The 22331-nt window shown below is 42.6% G+C and overlaps 3 protein-coding genes across 3 annotated transcripts; all 3 read right to left on the reverse strand.

Moving 5' to 3' along the window:
- Nucleotides 1–2167: 2167 nt before the first annotated feature.
- LOC132883429 (gamma-crystallin M2-like) lies at nt 2168–2908 on the reverse strand. Its single transcript, XM_060917064.1, has 3 exons — nt 2900–2908; nt 2537–2782; nt 2168–2443 (listed from the first exon to the last, which is right to left on the reverse strand). Exons 1-3 carry the CDS (start codon nt 2906–2908, stop codon nt 2168–2170), a joined length of 531 nt encoding a protein of 176 aa, XP_060773047.1.
- Nucleotides 2909–8115: 5207 nt separating this feature from the next.
- On the reverse strand, nt 8116–9220 carry LOC132882839 (gamma-crystallin M2-like). The gene is made up of 3 exons (XM_060915947.1): nt 9206–9220; nt 8476–8721; nt 8116–8391 (listed from the first exon to the last, which is right to left on the reverse strand). Exons 1-3 carry the CDS (start codon nt 9218–9220, stop codon nt 8116–8118), a joined length of 537 nt encoding a protein of 178 aa, XP_060771930.1.
- A 6152-nt stretch (nt 9221–15372) lies between these two features.
- On the reverse strand, nt 15373–15994 carry LOC132882578 (gamma-crystallin M2-like; the record flags this gene model as incomplete). The annotated part of the gene is made up of 2 exons (XM_060915671.1): nt 15373–15639; nt 15737–15994. Coding segments are annotated over 2 exons (525 nt in total), but the record flags the coding sequence as incomplete, so codon positions are not given.
- Between the last annotated feature and the right edge of the window lie 6337 nt (nt 15995–22331).

Raw genomic sequence — 22331 nt, forward strand, 5'->3', positions numbered from 1 at the left:
CTCCTCCTGCACAAGTTTATGACCCGCTGGGGTTCACTTCCTGTGTGACGTTCACTGACTGAATGGAGAGAGCGGGAAGGTGGACTACTATCACATCTCCATTACTGAGTGTCTGAGCAAAGAAGAGCCTGAACGATGCAACCTCCCTATTGGCTGTTTGTAAAAATGTATCAGTTGTTGCCCTTCCCACGGGAATCATCGCGGGCTCGAGAGACGAGACCTGACGAGTTAGTTCGTTGGTAGCAGAACAAAATGTCTGGACACAAATCGGGTTTTCAGAAAAGGAAAGAAAATAAACGGAGGGTCGAAAATACAAAAAAGGAGGCAGAAAATGCAAAACGAGTTTTAAGGTAGGACAAATGGTTACTTTTTAAGGCAGCCCGCCGTGGCTGCAGGCCTTCAGTTGTGTCATTGAATGGTTACTTTTCTGAGGCAGCCTGCCGTGGCTGCCTGCAGGCTTATTTATTATAGCCCATTTAGTTAAAATAGTTGATATAAAATGTTTATAGTTATGTGATGGTTGTCCTGATTTAGACTGGTGGTTTTTTTTTGTTTGTTTGTTTTATTTGGGGGGGTTGCGCGATGTTGCACCCGGGTCCAGATTAGGGCAGAACCGGCCCTGGCTACATTTCAGGTGTAGTTTGTTTTATGTATGTATGTACTTGCATAGATGTGTACTTGGTCTTCCAATATGGCGCCTAACAAAATCTCGCGGCGCAGTGACGTCATGCGGTAGCCCTCTATAGGGCCTGACTAGCCTTTGGTAACACACTAAACGAATTCTCTTTCATTTTTGGCACTTTTTCTGTTTGTGTAGATGGGAAGACATACTAAGAATCCAAAACGCCAACATTTGAAATAATTGTTTTGAATTATTTCTTGTCTTATTTAATGAAGGTTGTAATAGAATTAGCCTACATTTGGCTTAAGCTGGATGAGACAGAGACATAACTTTTTATAGCCATTTGTTAAACAGCTGACAGGGAACGTAATTAACCATTCTGGGAACGAAATTTTTTTGTTCTAACCGGTTCGGGAACGTCTATTTAATGGTGGAACCCAAAACCGGAAACGTTAAAATTCCGTTTCTGTTCGGAACGAACCAATAGGAAAAAAATTCTGATTCAAAGCCCTGGTTTTTATATTTGTATATTTTCTATTCTAGCTAGGTGCTGCCCTTTCTTGGCTAACTTGGAACAGAGACTTCCGTCTCAACGTGACTTACCTTGGTTAAATAAAGGATAAATAAAATATATACGGTACATTACAGCACAGTGAAGCTCTTCCTCTGTGTTTTACCCAACTGAAACAGACACAGAGAGAGAGAGAGAGAGAGAGCAGTGGTGCCTGGAGGATTTTTTTTAGAATTAGAAGCCTTTATTTGATAGCTCTGTGTAACGAAGGTAAATGGCCTGCTAGTGATCCGGTTACATCACAGGCAGATATCCAGTTTCAGTACAAATGGTTGCATCTAGGTAAGCCTCTTTTTAAATTATTATAAAGTTTTATTCTTAATTTAAATGTGCGAAGGTCACATCAGAGCACTTGCCATGATCAGCAAACAGCATTTATTTTTGGGTTTTGTTTGAATTTTTCCCCCAGAGGGACAACCAAAACATTTTGGAAGAGTGTACAGAGAGATGGCAAATTAAAGAAGCCATAATAATTTGTCTTAGTAAGGTGTTGTGACATCACAAGCTGCCAGAACAGCTTCAGTGTGCCTTGGCACAGGTTTTACACATCTCTGCAATGACACTAGAGGGATGAACATTGTTGTTCCAAAAGTGAGCCCCTGTGCTCTGTGGATGGGACTGGGGTCACCCTGAAAGTGGCAAAGCCCATCAGGATAGAAACGTTTCATTATAGGATATAGGTGATGACTCATAAGAACTTTGTATTGATTTGCAGTGATTTTTCTCTAACGGGACCAAAGCATGCCAGAAAAATGAGAAGTGTTCCCTACAGCATCAGTCACTTGGTTTTCTTTAATTTCTCACCTATCTGTAGATCACCTTTATCGGTACCCACTTGTGCTTCATACTTAAAAATAAAAAAGCTTATTGGACTCATTTATTTCAGAAGGAACCATGAGACCACTTGATGTAGTAACAATTGTGCATTTTATTCAAAATTTGCTGGTTGTCACATCAATGAATTTATTATTTTTTTAATACCAAGAGTCCATGATGCGCCTCATGCTCATGAACCTCATGCCACCATAGTCCCTGAAGTTCCTGTACTCTCCAGGCCTGAAGTACCACATCCTGCCTCTGTAGTGGGGATACTCATACATGAGCCAGTGGCCGTCCATCACATGGCAGGACATGCAGCCATTGGACCAGTGGTAGCGATCCATGAAGGAATCACAGTCATCCATCACTTCCATCATCTGACCCATGAAGTTGTCTCTCTCATAGACCCTCATTCTGTAGGATCCTCTGTACTGTTTGGGAAAGAGATCAAACCCTGTGATTTTAGGACAAAAACACCTACTGGGATATGTGTCCTAAAAAGGATGTTACATCCAATACTATACCATGGGGATCATGCGGCAGGACCTGATGCAGTTGTTGCCCCAGCCCCACATGTTCATGTAGTCAGGGTACTCGCCCCTCCTCAGGAAATACTGGTTTCCCATGAAGTTGGGGTGGTCGTAGACCATCCAGCAGCCGCTCTCCACCCTGCAGGAGTGGCAGCGGCTCATGTAAGAGTGCATATCGGAACAATCACCGGTGCACTCATAGGAGCGCCCCATGAAGTTCCTGTCCTCATAGAAGATGACCTGTTTGGAGAATGAATTTTACAATGAGCTGTGCAAATTTGTTCAAAAAAAATAAGATGTTTTAAAATGATTGGCATTATTTTACATTAAACAAACGTTTTACTCTTTCTTGGTTACCTTTCCCATGGCTGGTTTTGTTTGTCGAGGCTGTTTTCCACTGGTGAACTGCCATCCTGTCTGGTTTAACCCTTGTATTTATACCTGACCAGGACTAAAGAATACATGCCTCCTATTGTGTAAAAAGACTGACTAAGCAACACAGCAGAGTTCCCTGGAAAGCTGAAAGTTGCCCAGTCTCCAGAAGTCTTTAGAATATTTCACACAGCCAATAGAATGGCACTTCCCCCCTAATCCTTTAGGCATTGTATCCTATATATAGTATCACCTGGAGCCATTTAAATTTTTGATAATTTTATTGGATGTGAATAATAGCTTGTCCTCAGTTATTGACAACAAAACAACCCAACCCTGTCTAAGCTACACATAGTTGATTAGACTTTTGTATGTGTATTTAACAAAGGTCTTTCAAGTCATTGTTTTGTCTAATTGTTCCATTAATTTCATGTTTTAAAACAGATTTATACTCAATGTCATCTAGAAAATGTAGCATCATAGTAAACACTGTGACCTTCCAGTTTATAAGGAGTATCACATCCTCATGAGCATTACTTTGATATGTGCCCTTCCAGGAAGTCTGAATGGGAAAAGCATTGCGCTACAAATTTGCTTGGTTTCACCCAGAATTGAACTGCACCTACCATTTTATTATTCACCACTGGGCCTTAGTTATTGATCATCTCTATTAAAAATGAGATGTAGGTTTTAATAAGTTGAAAAGAGAAGAAAAGTGGTAATTATGACTTCACAGCCCACTAGAGGAGTTTGGGAGTAAACACCTTCCCTTTTCTTGGGAGCAGAACACTGAGACAGATTGCAGAAAGCTTCCCAGACATTCTATATGTTTATTTTTGACCAGTTCTAATTTGAGAGTGTGCTTAAAAGTCTATAACTCTGGGGTCACCTGGTATAGGCTCAACTACTTTCTATAATTTCCAAGAACTCCACTGTTGCCTCCGGGAACTCTTCTTTGCTGTCATCTTTCAAAAATGATTGCCAAATGGCCTCTGAAAACCTGACTCTGCAGTACATATTTTTGATAGTCCAATAAGTGTCTGTCTCAAGACCTGTGGCTTTGATCATTTGTATGTGTCTTTGCCTGTAGGGGAAACTATCTTTCAGTTCCACAACCTAACTAATAAGTTAAGAAACATGATTCTTACAAAATTTACTTCACCCCATGTCTTTGGCAAGAATCTTTTGGAGTGTTTCCTTGGTAGGTTCACCTTCACATCCATATGACCCTGTCATGACTCACAGCTTCAAAAATATGCCAAAATCCCTGCCTCTGGTTCTGTCAGTAACTCTTTCTAACTTTATTAATGACATCACTTCTTCTCCTGGCTCTGTCACTGCCTTTGTTTCTATCACTGTTGTTGGGTCTCTTCTCTAGCTTCGAACTTAACCTCTGTTCCTGGTCCACTCTCATTCCCAGTCCCTGTTTTCCTGCTCTTTGTTCACCATCTGTCTCTGTTCCTACATTATTTTTGTGTGTGTCTTGGCATCTGCCTGGCTTGGTCACAGTTCTCTGACCCTTCATTTCCCTCAGTCACTGTTAGGTCATCTTCTATCTTTGTTCTGGTTCCTGTTGTTGGCTCTGTCTCGGTTTCTGATCCTGTGTCACTTTCAGTTCAGCTACTGATCCATTTCCAGTATGAAACTAAGACTATGGATATTCCAAAACTGACAGTCTTACATTGTCAGTCTTCGACAGTTTTCATGAGAATGGATTTAACTTTTAATAACTATATTCTGTATATTGGCATTCTGGCTGCAGCCACGGCTGACAGTTGGTTTTTTTTATTGAATAACCACACACTTATGTCCAAGCATATCTGGTTCCAGGTTCTTATAATAGGAGTTAATGATATTCATATTTATACTAAGAATTGGTCAAATAAGCTTTTAGTCTGTTACAAGAACAAGTAAAAAAAAAAAGAGTACATTAAAAAAGTGTAATGGAGCAAAGCATTTCAATTCTAGTCATGTGGATTCAGTTGAATAAAAGAAAATAATACTGGGCACACAATATTGTTTCCCTCGTATCAGAACTGAGACTGACTGTCTTGGAAAGATTGAGAAATTATTTGTCAACTTCAAGGGTTAATTGGCAACTAATTGTTGACCCTCTTATTGAGCCTTTGAGCTAAGCCTTTAACTCACAGCTGTTTGGATTGACTTCTATATTTTTTCATTAACTGTTTTTTTTTTATTCTTTCCAAATTAATTAATGAAAGATTTTGCTTTTGACAGAAATCATGTACTTCACTGAATTTGTGGATTTTATTAAATGTGTTTTTGTTATTGTAGCTCAGTTTGCTTTTAATACCAGGAATCCATGATGCACCTCATGCTCATGAACCTTGTGCCACAAAAATCCCTGAAACTCCTGTACTCTCCAGGCCTGACGTACCACATCCTGCCTCTGCAATTTGTGCTACATGAGCTCTTCTGTGGAATCTGAAGAGAAAAGCTAGCCTTCACTCTCCACACACATCAATTGAGCCTTGGACGCCCATGACCCTGACGTCGGATCACTGGTTGTCCTTCGTAGGGCAACTTTTGGCAGATACTAGTGACTGTATTCCAGGAACACCCCACAAAACCTGCCATTTTGGACTGCTCTGACCCAGTCGTCTAGCCACCAAATTTGACTCCTGTCATAGTTGCTCAGATTTCTAATTTTACTACGGACCTCAAACTTGAGCAGAGAGCAAACATCAAATTCTGTGTCAAAATCTGGAAATCTGCACTGGATCCTTTGAAATACTTCATGATCATGTATCAGGATCATCAGCTTGTCCTGAATTCTGCCTCGCTTGAACCGATAATGCCACTCAGAACATCTTACCTGGCTCATTGCTTCATTGCTGTCAGCTTGCTGAAGCATTTCAAGAGTCTCCATTGCAGATTTCCTGTGTTTGACACATTATTTGATGTTTGCCTCCTGCATAAAATTGTAAATGCGCACGTAGACCATCACAAAAATGCATGTAACGCAGGTCCCGATATTGACAGTGCAACGTCATGCAGCATCATAGTGTATCATGAAAGTTACTGCTCACTCTGGCTGCATGTGCATGACCATGCCATGCTCCATTTGTTCGCAGCAGGAACAATCTCAGAACTTTTTGATCGCACCTCATATATATTCACAACTGCAGGCTTTGATATTTTATTTAGGGTCAGAATAGACCCACAATGTGTTTTCTTTATGTCCATTTTGTGCTGTGATTGGTTAACCCTTTGTTGCAGTACACTGGTGTTCTATTTTGCAGGTGGAATGGAAATTGACTTATCAAAGATTTTTGATCAGTGTAAACAAATTGATTATTTTAAAGCTGCAAGTCCATTATAAGATTAATCAGAATCTTTCTGTTGGCTTTCCATACTTGCCAACCCCCAGAGAATTAAAAGCAGCAGATCAGCTTGTGCAGCACAGTTGTGCCCTTCTAGGGGGTTCCAGGGGCATGCACCCCTGGAATTTTTTTTTTAAATTGGTGTAAAGTTGTGCATTCTTCTGCATTCTGAGTGCCATATTTGAAGAAAATTGTTTGGGGAAAAAAGACTGACATACTTTACAAAACGCATGTTTCTCACCTTGCCTCAATGCTTTGATGCTGGATGATCCACTGACCAAGTCACCTTGAACTTGTTGTCATAGCAAACCTTTTTTACTTCAGAGTTTTCATTGTTCACGATCCCCAGAGTGTGTTTGGTTTTTACACATACTGGCACGATTTGTTGTAACGTGACCTCATTGCCGATTGTCTAGAACCATAATGAGAACCAATGGAATGGCACGATAGAGCAATACAGTTTAGATTCAACATCATTATCACACGGTTCCATTGGCTCTCGGCTTTACTTACTATGACTATTTGATGCTATACTGTATACTTGTCTCTCCTGTGCTGAAAACAGCTGAAGCAAGGCTAGAAGAGTGAATCCAACAGTGTTCAACAGGTAGTTTTTAGAATTAAAAGGGGTAGGCAGCATTCACCTGTCAAAAGCGGTAGATTACTGCGTGAATTGGTAAAGTTGGCAAGTATGGTTTTCTGTGTGTAGAATATCGTGACTCTGTGCTACGATGCTTGTGAGCAAGGTGATAGGAAATTGGAGGGGTGTGAGCCCCCTGCTGGACAAATAATTCACACCTCTCCACAATAACGCTGATAAAGAGACTAAACAGACAGCACAACTAAAGCTTTTTTTTTTCATAGTAAAACACTGTATACAACTATCACAATAGAATTATTACATTTAAACCTAATAAGCTAGGTCGGGAAAATAATTATGAAGTGTTGCAAATTCTTTAAGCCTTGAGTGTCTACTTTTATATAACCCATTAACCATTCCTGTGGAGTGTGATATCACAAATTCAATGCTGAACAGGGACACTACAAAAACAGGTGGAAGTTCTATTTTTTTTTTGGCCTGTGGTAACAAGAGTTAAACGTAATCGGAATTTCAAACACCTAGCAAAATGCTGAAACATAATCAAAATTCAGCTCAAGACATGAAGTTTTGGGGCAGTATTATATCCTCTGTCAATTTCAAGCTAGTTTTGAGAGGAAAGGTGTCAAATTCAGAAATGTTATGACTCTATGTAATATAAGGGCTGCTGTTTATTTCACAATTAATGATTTTTCATTGATAAAGTTTACATTTACATTTTTTCATGTTTAACGATTATATATTTCCTGAAATGTCAGTTAAAACTGGAAGGCAAATCTGAAATGATGTGGGAAGAAGATATTTTTACTTGTAAAATTTCAAATTAAAATAAATAAATAAAAATCACTGTAAATTAATTTACCAAATTAATCACTGTAATGTTGTGGTATGTGTAGTGGAAAATATTAATTCAGTATAAGATTTGATTCAATGAACAATTTGTCAAGTTACAGTTAACCTTTTTAAATTTATTCATTTCAAAATACCTTGCAAATGTTATAGTACACATTGCAATTTGAGTTCAATACATGGTTTCAGTTTTGTTTCTTACAACTCCTTTTTTGTTTTGCTTTTACAAAATTGTCAGCATCTGGTGTTGATATGAGTGAGGTGCTTTGAAAATTCCATTCAGTGGTGTAAATTTATGACTTGTAACACATTCTGAAGTTAGTGTCGGGGAGGAAGAAAAGAAAACACTTCATTTGAATTTACTGATTTTATTTAAAATGTATTGAACTTCACTTTAGCACAGTTTGCTTTTAATACCAGGAATCCATGATACGCCTCATGCTCATGAACCTCATGCCACCGTAGTCCCTGAAGTTCCTGTACTCTCCAGGCCTGAAGTACCACATCCTGCCTCTGTAGTGGGGATATTCATACATGAGCCAGTGGCCGTCCATCACATGGCAGGACATGCAGCCATTGGACCAGTGGTAACGATCCATGAAGGAATCACAGTCATCCGTCACATCCATCATCTGACCCATGAAGTTGTCCCTCTCATAGATCCTCATTCTGTAGGATCCTCTGTACTGTTGGGGAAAGAGATCAAACCCTGTCATTTTAGAGCAAAAACACTTACTGGGATATGGTATGTGCCCATACCAATACCATACCATGGGGATCATGCGGCAGGACCTGATGTAGTTGTTGCCCCAGCCCCACATGTTCATGTAGTCAGCGTACTCGCCCCTCCTCAGGAAATACTGGTTTCCCATGAAGTTGGGGTGGTCGTAGACCATCCAACAGCCGCTCTCCACCCTGCAGGAGTGGCAGCGACTCATGTAAGAGTGCATATCAGAACAATCACCGGTGCACTCATAGGAGCGCCCCATGAAGTTCCTGTCTTCATAGAAGATGACCTGTTTGGGTAATAAGGATCAAAATGAGTTAATTGTGCAAATTTGAACATATATAACTGGGAGCATCAAGTCAAGTCAACTTTATTGTCAAATATGCTATACATGCTCAACATACAGCACAGATGAAATTTCAGTCCTCTCTGACCCACGGTGCAAACAGGCAATGCAATAAATAAAAATAGAATAATTGAAATAAACAATATAAACAGTATAAACACTCTAGATAAGAACTAGACATAGACTAAACACTAATATATATATATATATATATACATATATATATATATATATATATATATATATATATATATATATATATACACACACACACACACACACACACACATAAATTGGAGCAAATAAACAGTCAAGGGCACTTGAGGGATAGCAGGTAAACATGAAATAAGCAGGATAAACAATAAACATGGCTATTAGTTTGATTTTAAAATTATATTTTACATTAAACAAGTCTTATGGTACTTACCTTGCCCATAGTCATGATGGCTTGTTTGTTTTTTTTCAGACTGAATTGTCCAACTGGTGAACTGACATCCTGCCTGCTTTAACTCTTGTATTTATACCTGACCAGGACTAAAGAATATGGGACCTGTATTGTGCAAACTCCTGAACAAGCAAGAGAGAACATTGGGGCTGAGCAAACAAAGGTGAACGGCTTTTACTACATTTCAGTGTGATGGTCTCCAGAAGACTTTAGAATTATCTCTTTTCTAATATGGTGTATCCATAGGCTACTTTTCACTTGTTTTTCTCCTCTTCTTCATCATCATCTTTTAGAAATACCATAACCACTTTTGTTATGTCATTGCTCTTTCAGTTGTTTTTATGCTCTTTTAGAATTACTGTTTCACACTGAGTAGTTTCAGTGACCCACAGCATTATGTATTGTTATCATAAACATTACTTCTGTGCAGTACCTTTTATTAAGATTTAATGTTTTTTTTTTCACAAACTTCTCAAAAACCTTGCAATTATTACTTTCATCCTCATTATTGGCTTTGATTCCAGACTTTCCATGTGGTGACATATTTCCTCTAATGGGAATAAATGGGGTTCGCATTTAAACTGAAGTTCAGACTTCTAAACTTCCCAGTCTAACTTTGGGTACTCAGAGTTCCTGGGAGTTATTATAGTCATTACCATTATGACACATTTTTGCAATCATGAAAAAGTGGCATTGCCTCTGGAAAAAATATCAAAATTAAATAATGGATAATGAAGTCACGACTTACATTTATTTGTGAAGTGAATCTTGACTGACCGGAGCTAATTCATCATAAAAAGAAATTGTAAATGTATACTGACACAACTTGAATAGATTAATACGTCCCATGAGCATTTCTCATTTCTTGGTGCAAAATGCATCTCAAAATGAGGACATTTTCTTCTTATACATTCTATATTATGATCAGTTTAGCATTCTCAGACTTTAAACCAAATGTGTACTTTGTGTATGGTTGCATGTGTGTATCAATTTTCACAACTTGGCTTTGAATAAGATCTTGGATGACTACCTGCATGGACCAATTTCAGACTATTTAAATCTGGCAAAAATGACTTGATATCAAATGCTGCAGAGTTTTGAGACAAAATAGAGCACTATCAAAAATCATATGAGGGAGCTTTTTTTTCACAACCATTAAGTGAATAATAACTCTTAAAGGAAATGGTACTCAATTCCTGGAGGTGTTTTCTCATATAGACAATTTGAAAACAAAAGAAGACACTGAAATTATTATTTGTTACCCATAAAATGATGTTTTATGCAATTCGAGAACTGTCAGGGAGGTAAAGAAGACAGATTTGTTTTTTTGTTTGTTTGTTTTGTTTTTGGTAGATCAAACCAGTGACACTTTAACAAAAGAACTACTTGCCATAATTGTGTTCATGACAGCTTTATTAAGGAGAGAGTTTTTGGCACACTGCACATGACAGACCTCATGGGTATATGGTTTCTGAATCTTTAGCATCTCTGAGCATTGAAATGAAGCTATATCTGAGACAAGTATCATGCTTAAGTTTGTAAATGGTGCCTGATGCTGAATATAGACATTATAGATATACAGTATACAGTTTCCTCCTCAACTTAACCTGGTGTCAGTTAGTGTGATACACTGATCAGCCATAACATTATGACCACTGACAGGTGAAGTGAGTAACATTGATTATCTCATTACAATGGCACCTGTCAAGCAGTGGCGGCTGGTAGTCTTTCAAACAGGGGAGGCTGGTCGGTTACGATATTTCCAGATTTTAAAAGAAAAAACACATCAATTTTGCCCATACTCTTGCCTCTGATCTGGCTGATTGTTGGCAGGGTCACAAACTGTGAAATAACAGGTTCTTTTGCCCCATTAGCCTACTGTCCAATATACATGATGGTGGTGTTGGGGGGGGTATTTTAACATTTTATATTTTAAAATTGTGGCATGTTGTTTAAAAAGTGATCATTATTGAAAGCAGCTCTTTGTCAGGAACCTCAGCAGTAACAGCAGAGTGTTCTGGAATAGGCACAAGCACTGACCTTGGGGAGCCAAACATAGAGCTGGGTGCCACACATTTCATTCAATGACACTTTCCCTATATTTTACTTATTTTGACTGAGAAATGTTTTATTGACAATTTTGATAACCCTTCACTTTTAATCCAGGTCTGTAGTGTGAAATGTTCTCGGCTGTGTTTTTGTTTAAAAATGTTTTCCAAATTGTAGCTGTGTTTAATTCATATCCAGATAAATATATATTCCAATATAATATACTCAGCATAAACATTTTAAATAGATTCTATATTTTTGGTCCATCCATGACATATTACTAAAGTAGCCTATTTACTGTTGTTGATGTGGGTCACTGATCTCGTGTCTTTTATATGCCCTTGTGAAATTGTGCAGGTCATCAAAGCCCACGTTTGACCAAATCACGGATCCGGGTTTAATCAAGAGGCATGGCCAACAATACATTTTCCTCGTCACTGAACTTGCTGTTAGCCAATTCACTTTCTCGTACCAGGAGAGCTGAAAGGAACGAGTATTATTCCCTACCTTTTTCACCAAGTCAATTTGAGGCATTGGTCTACCCTGCTCTTTAATTTTAATTTTTTCCTCGAAAGGAAGACTGGCAAATGGCTTTGCCAAAATTAAATCAACAATGCTTGGCATCCGTGCGCAGCTTTCTTGCTAGCTGACTAGCCCCCTCAAGTTCAAGTTCAGTCACTCAAATAAACGACATTTTTGGAACTAAGATAGCAAACTTGACAACACTATGTTTACACTTTATTTACAATGAAAATATATACAAACTAAAAAAGCTGGTAGAAACCGTATGTAATCGAAATGTAAGCTGATCTCTTACAATACACCACAGCACTTGCGAATCTGCATGGGACTGAACTGAAATTCACCGCTGCCTGTCTATATTTGAAACGAGCTGTCAATCAAAGAAAATATCCGGCTGCTTTCACCAATCACCAGTCTCCTCGCGGAACGCTTTGCCATGTCCCTCCCACTGTGAGGCTGGGAGTCCATGGGAGTCCGTGGGCGGGTGTTTTCGCAGTATTTGTCCAATAATCGTCTTGCATTTTGATATTGAAAAGCGCATAGCTCCCAAATGCCATTGAAGTCCACTGAGGCTGGGCTGCATCGCGCTGTCACGAGGGGGAAAAACTCACGCACACATTAGGCGAACTGGGGAAAGTTATAACAGAATGATTTCGCACTGATTTGAGCACATATATTTCTATGATTCTGGATCTGAAATAGCAATGTTATAAGGTCGGCTATAACATAAGCCTAGCGCAATTCATCCTACATGATGTTCGTCATTTTTAGAGGAGGCTGAGCCTCCCTCATTGTCTTAGAGCAATCGCCCGTGCTGTCAAGGGGTGGGATATATTAGGCAGCAAGTGAACAATCAATTCATGAAGTTGATGTGTTGGAAGCAGGAAAAATGGGCAAGTGTAAGGATCTGAGCGACTTTGACAAGAGCCAAATTGTGATGGCAAGATGACTGGGTCTGAGCATCTCCAAATGGCACACCTTGTGGGGTGTTCCTGGTATGCAGTGGTTTGTACCTACCAAAGGCGGTCCAAGGAAGGACAACTGGTGAACCAGTGACAGAGTCATGGGTGTCGAAGTCTAGCCCATATGGTCCAGTCACACAGAAGAGCTACTGTAGCATAAATTGCTGAAAAAGTTAATGCAGACACCGTTCTGTTTTAGCCAGCACTAACTTTTTTCAGCAGTTTGTGCTAAAGTAGCTATTCTGTGGGATTGGACCATATTGGGCTAACCTTCAACACCCATGACCCTGTCACTGGTTCACCAGTTGTCCTTTCTTGGACCACTTTTGGTAGGTACTAACCACTGCATACCAGGAACACCCCACAGGGCGTGCTATTTTGAAGATGCTCAGACCCAGTCATCTAGCCATCACAATTTGGCCCTTGTCAGAGTTACTAAGATCCTTACACTTGCTCATTTTTCCTGCTTCCAATACATCAACTTTGTGAACTGACTGTTCTCTTGCTGCCAAATATATCCCAACACTTGACAGGTGCAATTTAAATGAGATAATCAATGTTATTCACTTCACGTGTCAGTGGTCATAATGTTATGACTGATTGTTGTATATCGGGGTTTTTTCTAATCAGACAGTATGTCAAACCCCTTATGAAGAGCAATGCACAATATCTCTGGCAAATGAAACATTATGTCAGCACAAGTTGGTTCTACTCATACCAGGTACTTTTTAAGTTCAGTAAAGGCAGCTGCCCTCAGGCCCGGCGCCAGGAACAGTTTACTAAGGGGGCAATTAGAAATCGCAAGGGGGCAAATATTTTTTCATATAGTGTGTAGTAGTGATGGCGGTCTGACAACGTGTTTCAAACAATTAACTGCGCCAACCACAAAACCACGGCCCCGAAGGTTGCTTTAGTCCGGGAAAATCATGTGGCATATTACCAGGGCAGTTTTATCAACTCCCGTGCCCACCTGTTAACCCTCCCCTCCAATTTTCTCACAGACACGCGGTACAACCGGAAAGATGCCAAACATAAAACAACACACACAAACCTACAGGCAAGTCCTTTACATTTAAAATACATACAAATAGCTCCGCGGCATGAAAACAAAACGTCAATGCAAGTCTAAGGTACTTGGCTCAGCGGCCAAAATCATAATTTAAAAAAATCAACAGACCCCGCGGCCTTCCTGACTCGCACCGAGTCAACGCTAACCACTTAATCCGCGATCCCAGTTTAGGCGTGTAGGGGACTAAACACTCTGAAGTGATGAATTTTCACCCCCGCTGCATGGGGGGTGACGTCAACGACACATATTCTTACGCTATTTGTGCACAAAGCGGACCATATATGAACACATACACCAACATAAACGGAGATAAACTTAGCCGACAAAGAAAGAAAATGGATTCACAATATTGTGATTGAATTCGTTTAATTTGGAGGGGGAAAGACTACTCCCGTATACTGACTGCATATTGCAGGATATTGCAGAGACAGTGCACTTGTAAGTGTACATGTAAAAACCCCGCCCGCACGACCCCTCCCCTTGTCCTTATCACAGGTCTGTGTGTGCGCGGCTGTGTCAGCATTTCACACATACACCCACAATAACTAGTAGTCCCGAGTAGTTAGGATTGATACATATGTCTAAAACAGGGTTAGTATTAAATTCAGGCTTTTTGAAATAATCCTACCTTAATACAGTTGAATTCTACGATTGCAACGTAAGAATCATAACAACCAATCAGATTTGTTCTACCGTGCCAGTTTTAGTAGTGATTTATGTGAAATGTATTTTTGTGCAATGCGCAACCACTTAATATTTCGTATTTGAAAATGCAAATTATTAATACGTCTATAATACATTATATTTTTATAAGAAAACAATTAAGTGATCTGAGTCTCCGTTGAGGGGGCGGGGCTGTAGCCACGAGGGGGCGATGCCCGCTTTCGCCCCCCCATGGCGCCGGGCCTGGCTGCCCTTAACATGCCATTGCCATAATTTAGCTTTATTCTTCTGCTCTGTGAACCAGAAAGCTTCTAGAAACAGCACAGACACATGGTCTTTCACAGTCAAAAGCTGTAACACTCATTCTCAGCATGAAGGTCTAGGTGGGCAGGTGGTGATCAGAAGATGAATGGAAAGCCACACTGTGAGAAAATCATTCGGAGCAACAAGGTGGATGTCTAGACTGCTTGCTGGATTTGTGAAGGCAGCATAAATCTGTTGAAGTGATGATGTGATTAGGGCAAGAAGAACTATTTTGAAGTTCCAAATTAGTTTTTACTGGAATTTACCTGGAGCTTCACTTTTTTTTAACCTGCTTTTCAATGATTAAAAAAAATGAAGATATCTTACTCTCAGCTTTGGCTCAGCTCTTGGCCATTTTAGTCAGACATTCAAACTTTTCTGCATTGATGGTAGATTGCAAGTGCCTACTGCATTTGATGAGGACTTTCTTAGTGTTAAAACAAAGAGAAAAGTACAGTAATAGGATCACAATTCTGACAGTAGGTTGGCTAAGAAAGAAAATATAGGAGAAAAGATACACTTCATTTGTAATGAGGTTCTCTTTTTTTTCAAATGGCTTTATTGTCACTTTAATACACATTTTAGTTAATACCAAGAGTCCATGATACCATGATACGCCTCATGCTCATGAACCTCATGCCACCATAGTCCCTGAAGTTCCTGTACTCTCCAGGCCTGAAGTACCACATCCTGCCTCTGTAGTGGGGATACTCATACATGAGCCAGTGGCCATCCATCACATGGCAGGACATGCAGCTGTTGGACCAGTGGTAGCGATCCATGAAGGAATCACAGTCATCCATCACCTCTATCATCTGACCCATGAAGTTGTCCCTCTCACCTCTGTACTGTTTGAGAAAGAGGTCAAACCCTGTCATTTTAGAGCAAAAACACCAACTGGGATATGGTATGCACCCTAAAAGGATGTTACATCCAATACCATACCATGGGGATCATGCAGCAGGACCTGATGTAGTTGTTGCGCCAGCCCCACATGTTCATGTAGTCAGGGTACTCACCCCTCCTCAGGAAAGACTGGTTTCCCACGAAGTTGGGGTGGTCGTAGACCATCCAGCAGCCGCTCTCCACCCTGCAGGAGTGGCAGCGACTCATGTAAGAATGCATATCGGAACAATCACCGGTGCACTCATAGGAGCGCCCCATGAAGTTCCTGTCTTCATAGAAGATAACCTGTTTGGGTAATAAGGATCAAAATGAGTTAAATGTGCAAATTTGAACATATATAACTGGGAGCATCAAGTAAGTCAACTTTATTGTCAAATATGCTATACATGCTCAACATACAGCACAGATGAAATTTCAGTCCTCTCTGACCCTCGGTGCAAACAGGCAATGCAATAAATAAAAATAGAATAATTGAAATAAACAGTATAAACACTCTAGATAAGAACTAGAGACATAGACTAAACACACATATATATATATATATATATATATATATACACACACACACAGTGGGGTAAAAAAGTATTTAGTCAGCCACCAATTGTGCAAGTTCTCCCACTTAAAAAGATGAGAGAGGCCTGTAATTTTCATCATAGGTACACTTCAACTATGAGAGACAGAATGGTGGAAAGAATCCAGGAAATCACATTGTAGGATTTTTAATGAATTAATTGGTAAATTCCTCAGTAAAATAAGTATTTGGTCACCTACAAACAAGCAAGATTTCTGTCTCTCACAGACCTGTAACTTCTTCTTTAAGAGGCTCCTCTGTCCTCCACTCGTTACCTGTATTAATGGCACCTGTTTGAACTCGTTAACAGTATAAAAGACACCTGTCCACAACCTCAAACAGTCACACTCCAAACTCCACTATGGCCAAGACCAAAGAGCTGTCAAAGGACACCAGAAACAAAATTGTAGACCTGCATCAGGCTGGGAAGACTGAATCTGCAATAGTTAAATAGCTTGGTGAGAAGAAATCGACTGTGGGAGCAATTATTAGAAAATGGAAGACATCAGTGGTGGCTGGTAATCTTTCAAACAGGGGAGGCTGGTTGGTTATGATATTTCCAGATTTTAAAAGAAAAATGAAAAAACACATCAGTTTTGCCCATAATCTTGCCTCTGATCTGGCTGATTGTTGACAGGGTCACAAACTATGAAATAACAGGTTCTTTTGGCCCATTAGCCTACTGTCCAATATACAGTGGTGCTTGAATGTTTGTGAACCCTTTTGAATTTTCTATATTTCTGCATAAATATGACCTAAAACATCAACAGATTTTCACAAAAGTCCTAAAAGTAGATAAAGAGAACCCAGTTAAACAAATGAGGCAAAAATATTATACTTGGTCATTTATTTATTGAGGAAAATGATCCAATATTACATATCTGTGAGTGGCAAAAGTATGTGAACCTTTGCTTTCAGTATCTGGTGTGACCCCCTTGTGCAGCAATAACCAGGGCTTTGAACCGGTTCAAGGAACGAAAACGAAAACCGGGAACTTTTTCTATTTCACATGGAACAGAAACGAAACCAGAAACTTTATTATTTTTTATGTTCCGGAACAGAAACGCTTATTAAAAATAATGGTAACCGGTTAATACCGGTTTTTATTTCGTTCCTCAAAGTTTCTGTAGCCTACAAATAGTCATTCTTCTCCTGCGCAAGTTTCTATGACCCGCTGGGGTTCACTTCCTGTGTGACGTTTGCTGACTGAATGGAGAGAGCGGGAAGGTGGACTACTAGTGAGTAAGTGCATTACTGAGTGTCTGAGCAAAGAAGAGCCTGAACGATGCAACCTCCCTATTGGCTGTTTGTAAAAATGTATCAGTTGTTGCCCTTCCCACGGGAATCATCGCGGGCTCGAGAGACGAGACCTGACGAGTTAGTTCGTTGGTAGCAGAACAAAATGTCTGGACACAAATCGGATTTTCAGAAAAGGAAAGAAAATAAACGGAGGGTCGAAAATACAAAAAAGGAGGCAGAAAATGCAAAACGAGTTTTAAGGTAGGACAAATGGTTACTTTTCTGAGGCAGCCCGCCGTGGCTGCCTGCAGGCTTATTTATTATAGCCCATTTAGTTAAAATAGTTGATATAAAATGTTTATAGTTATGTGATGGTTGTCCTGATTTAGACTGGTTTTTTTTGGGGGTTGCGCGATGTTGCACCCGGGTCCAGATTAGGGCAGAACCGGCCCTGGCTACATTTCAGGTGTAGTTTGTTTTATGTATGTATGTATGTATGTACTTGCATAGATGTGTACTTGGTCTTCCAATATGGCGCCTAACAAAATCTCGCGGCGCAGTGACGTCATGCGGTAGCCCTCTATAGGGCCTGACTAGCCTTTGGTAACATACTAAACGAATTATCTTTCATTTTTGGCACTTTTTCTGTTTGTGTAGATGGGAAGACATACTGAGAATCCAAATCACCAACATTTGAAATAATAATTGTTTTGAATTATTTCTTGTCTTATTTAATGAAGGTTGTAATAGAATTAGCCTATATTTGGCTTAAGCTGGATGAGACAGAGACATAATTTTATAGCTATTTGTTAAACCGCTGACAGGGAACGTAATTAACCGTTCCGGGAACAAAATTTTTTTGTTCTAACCGGTTCGGGAACGTCTATTTAATGGTGGAACCCAAAACCGGAAACGTTAAAATTCCGTTTCTGTTCGGAACGAACCAATAGGAAAAAAATTCCGGTTCAAAGCCCTGGCAATAACTGCAACTAAATGTTTCCGGGAACTGTTGATCAGTCTTGCACACCGGCTTGGAGGAATTTTAGCCCATTCCTCCGTACAGAACAGCTTCAACTCTGGGATGTTGGTGGGTTTCTTCACATGAACTGCTCACTTCAGGTCCTTCCACAACATTTCCTGTGGATTCAGGTCAGGACTTTGACTTGGCTATTCCAAAACATTAACTTTATTCTTCTTTAACCATTCTTTGGTAGAATGACTTGTGTGCTTAGGGTCGTTGTCTTGCTGCATAACCCAATATCTCTTGAGATTCAGTTCATGGACAGATGTCCTGACATTTTCCTTTAGAATTGGCTGGTCTCGTCTCGTCTTCTTCCGCTTATCCGGGACCGGGTCGCGGAGGCAGCAGTCTAAGCATGGAAGCCCAAACTTCCCTTTCCCCAGACACCTTGGCCAGCTCCTCGGGAAGAACACCGAGGCGTTCCCAGGCCAGCCGAGAGACATAGTCCCTCCAGCGTGTCCTGGGTCTTCCTCGGGGCCTCCTCCCGGGGGGACATGCCTGGAACACCTCCCCAGGGAGGCGTCCAGGAGGCATCCGAAAAAGATGCCCGAGCCACCTCAGCTGGTTCCTCTCGATGTGGAGGAGCAGCGGCTCTACTCCGAGCTCCTCCCGAGTGACTGTGCTTCTCACCCTATCTCTAAGGGAGCGCCCAGCCACCCTGCGAAGGAAACTCATTTCAGCTGCTTGTATCCGCGATCTTGTTCTTTCTGTCATTACCCAAAGCTCATGACCATAGGTGAGAGTCGGAACGTAGATCGACCGGTAAATTGAGAGCTTCGCCTTTTGGCTCAGCTCCTTCTTCACCACGACAGACCGGTAAAGCGACCGCATCACTGCGGAGGCTGCACCGATCCGCCTGTCGATCTCACGCTCCATCCTTCCCTCACTCGTGAACAAGATCCCAAGATACTTAAACTCCTCCACTTGAGGCAGGACTTCTCCACCAACCTGGAGAGGGCAAGCCACCCTTTTCCGGTCAAGAACCATGGCCTCGGACTTGGAGGTGCTGATTCTCATCCCAGCCGCTTCACACTCGACTGCAAACCACCCCAGTGCATGCTGAAGGTCCTGGTTTGAAGAAGCCAACAGGACAACATCATCCGCAAAAAGCAGAGATGAAATCCTGTGGTTCCCAAACAGGATTCCTTCTGGCCCCTGGCTGCGCCTAGAAATTCTGTCCATAAAAATTATGAACAGAACCGGTGACAAAGGGCAGCCCTGCCAGAGTCCAACATGCACTGGGAACAGGTCTGACTTACTGCCGGCAATGCAAACCAGACTCCTGCTCCGTTTGTACAGGGACCGGACAGCCCTTAGCAAAGAGCCCCGAACCCCATACTCCCGAAGCACCCCCCACAGAATACCACGGGGGACACGGTCGAATGCCTTCTCCAGATCCACAAAGCACATGTGGACTGGCTGGGCAAACTCCCATGAACCCTCGAGCACCCTATGAAGGGTATAGAGCTGGTCCAGTGTTCCGCGACCAGGACGAAAACTGCATTGTTCCTCCTGGATCCGAGGTTCGACTATTGGTCGAATTCTCCTCTCCAGTACCCTGGAGTAAACTTTCCCTGGGAGGCTGAGAAGTGTGATTCCCCTATAATTGGAGCATACTCTCCGGTCCCCTTTCTTAAAAAGAGGGACCACCACCCCAGTCTGCCACTCCAGAGGCACTGTCCCCGACCGCCACGCGATGTTGCAGAGGCGTGTCAACCAAGACAGCCCCACAACATCCAGAGACTTGAGATACTCAGGGCGGATCTCATCCACCCCCGGTGCCTTGCCACCGAGGAGCTTGCAAACCACCTCAGTGACTTCGGCTTGGGTAATGGACGAGTCCACCTCTGAGTCATCAGCCTCAGTCTCCTCAGTGGAAGACATGACGGTGGGATTGAGGAGATCCTCAAAGTATTCCTTCCACCGCCCGACAATGTCCCCAGTCGAGGTCAACAGCTCCCCACCCGCACTGTAAACAGTGTTGGCAGAGTACTGCTTCCCCCTCCTGAGGCGCCGGACGGTTTGCCAGAATTTCTTCGAGGCCGACCGATAGTCCTTCTCCATGGCCTCCCCGAACTCCTCCCAGTTCCGAGTTTTTGCCTCCGCAACTGCCCGAGCTGCAGCACGCCTGGCCTGCCGATACCCGTCGGCTGCCTCAGGAGTCCCGGAGGTCAACATGGCCCGATAGGACTCCTTCTTCAGCTTGACGGCATCCCTTACTTCCGGTGTCCACCACCGGGTTCGGGGATTGCCGCCACGACAGGCACCGGAGACCTTGCGGCCACAGCTCCGAACAGCTGCGTCCACAATGGAGGTAGAGAACATGGTCCACTCAGACTCAATGTCCCCCGCCTCCCTCGGAAGCTGGGAAAAGCTCTCCCGGAGGTGGGAGTTAAAGACCTCCCCGACAGAGTGCTCGGCCAGACGTTCCCAGCAGACCCTCACCATACGTTTAGGCCTGCCAGGTCTGTCCAGCTTCCTCCTCCGCCAGCGGATCCAACTCACCACCAGGTGGTGATCAGTTGACAGCTCAGCCCCTCTCTTCACCCGAGTGTCCAAGACATAGGGCCGGAGATCAGATGAAACGACTACAAAGTCGACCTCCGACCTAAGGTGTCCTGGTGCCACGTGCACTTATGGACACCCCTATGCTCGAACATGGTGTTCGTTATGGACAAACCGTGACTAGCACAGAAGTCCAATAACAAAACACCACTCGGGTTCAGATCGGGGAGGCCGTTCCTCCCAACCACGCCCCTCCAGGTGTCACTGTCGTCGCCCACGTGAGCATTGAAGTCCCCCAGTAGCACAATGGAGTCCCCAGTCTGAGCACCCCTCAGTACCTCTCCCAGGGACTCCAAGAAGGCCGGATACTCTATACTGCTATTTGGCCCGTAGGCACAAACAACAGCAAGAGCCCTCTCCCCAATCCGAAGGCGCAGAGAGGCGACCCTCTCGTTCACTGGGGTAAACTCCAACACATGGCGGCTGAGCTGGGGAGCTATAAGCAAGCCCACACCAGCCCGCCGCCGCTCACCACGGGCGACTCCAGAGAAGTGGAAAGTCCAGCCCCTCTCGAGGAGCTGGGTTCCAGAGCCCAAGCTATGCGTGGAGGTGAGCCCGACTATCTCTAGCCGGTACCTCTCAACCTCCCGCACAAGCTCAGGCTCCTTCCCCCCCAGCGAAGTGACATTCCATGTCCCAACAGCCAGCCGCTGTGTCCGGGGATCAGGTCGTCGAGGCCCCTGCCTTCGACTGCCACCCAATCCACATTGCACCAAACCCCTGTGAACCCACAGGAGGTCGGGCCCACGTCACCTCTTCGGGCTGAGCCCGGCCGGGCCCCATGGGCAAAGGCCCGGCCACCAAGCGCTCGCATACGAGCCCCAACCCCGGGCCTGGCTCCAGGGTGGGGCCCTGGCTGCGTCCTACCGGGCGACGTCACGGTCCTGGATTTTTTCTCCATAGGGGGTTTTTGGTGAACTGCTCTTGGTCTGGCCTGTCACCTAGGACCTGTCTGCCTTGGGAAACCCTACCAGGGGCATAATGCCCCCGACAACATAGCTCCTAGGATCATTCAAGCACACAAACCCCTCCACCACAATAAGGTGGCAGTTCTAGGAGGGGTTTTATCCGGTAAAGAATTGGCTGGTATAATTCAGAATTCATTGTTCCATCAAAGATGGCAAGCCGTCCTGGCCCAGATGCTGCAAAACAGGCCCAAACCATGATACTACCACCACCATGTTTCACAGATGGGATAAGGTTCTTATGCTGGAATGCAGTGTATTCCTTTCTCCAAA

The sequence above is a fragment of the Neoarius graeffei genome, chromosome 3 (assembly GCF_027579695.1).
Source record: "Neoarius graeffei isolate fNeoGra1 chromosome 3, fNeoGra1.pri, whole genome shotgun sequence".
Lineage (NCBI taxonomy): Eukaryota > Metazoa > Chordata > Actinopteri > Siluriformes > Ariidae > Neoarius > Neoarius graeffei.

Coding starts and splice junctions, on each gene's coding strand:
- LOC132883429 (XM_060917064.1), bottom strand. Junction 2,444..2,536: donor CCTGCCGCATGATCCCCATG/GTATAGTATTGG, acceptor TTTCCCAAACAG/TACAGAGGATCCTACAGAAT.
- LOC132882839 (XM_060915947.1), bottom strand. Junction 8,392..8,475: donor CCTGCCGCATGATCCCCATG/GTATGGTATTGG, acceptor TTTCCCCAACAG/TACAGAGGATCCTACAGAAT.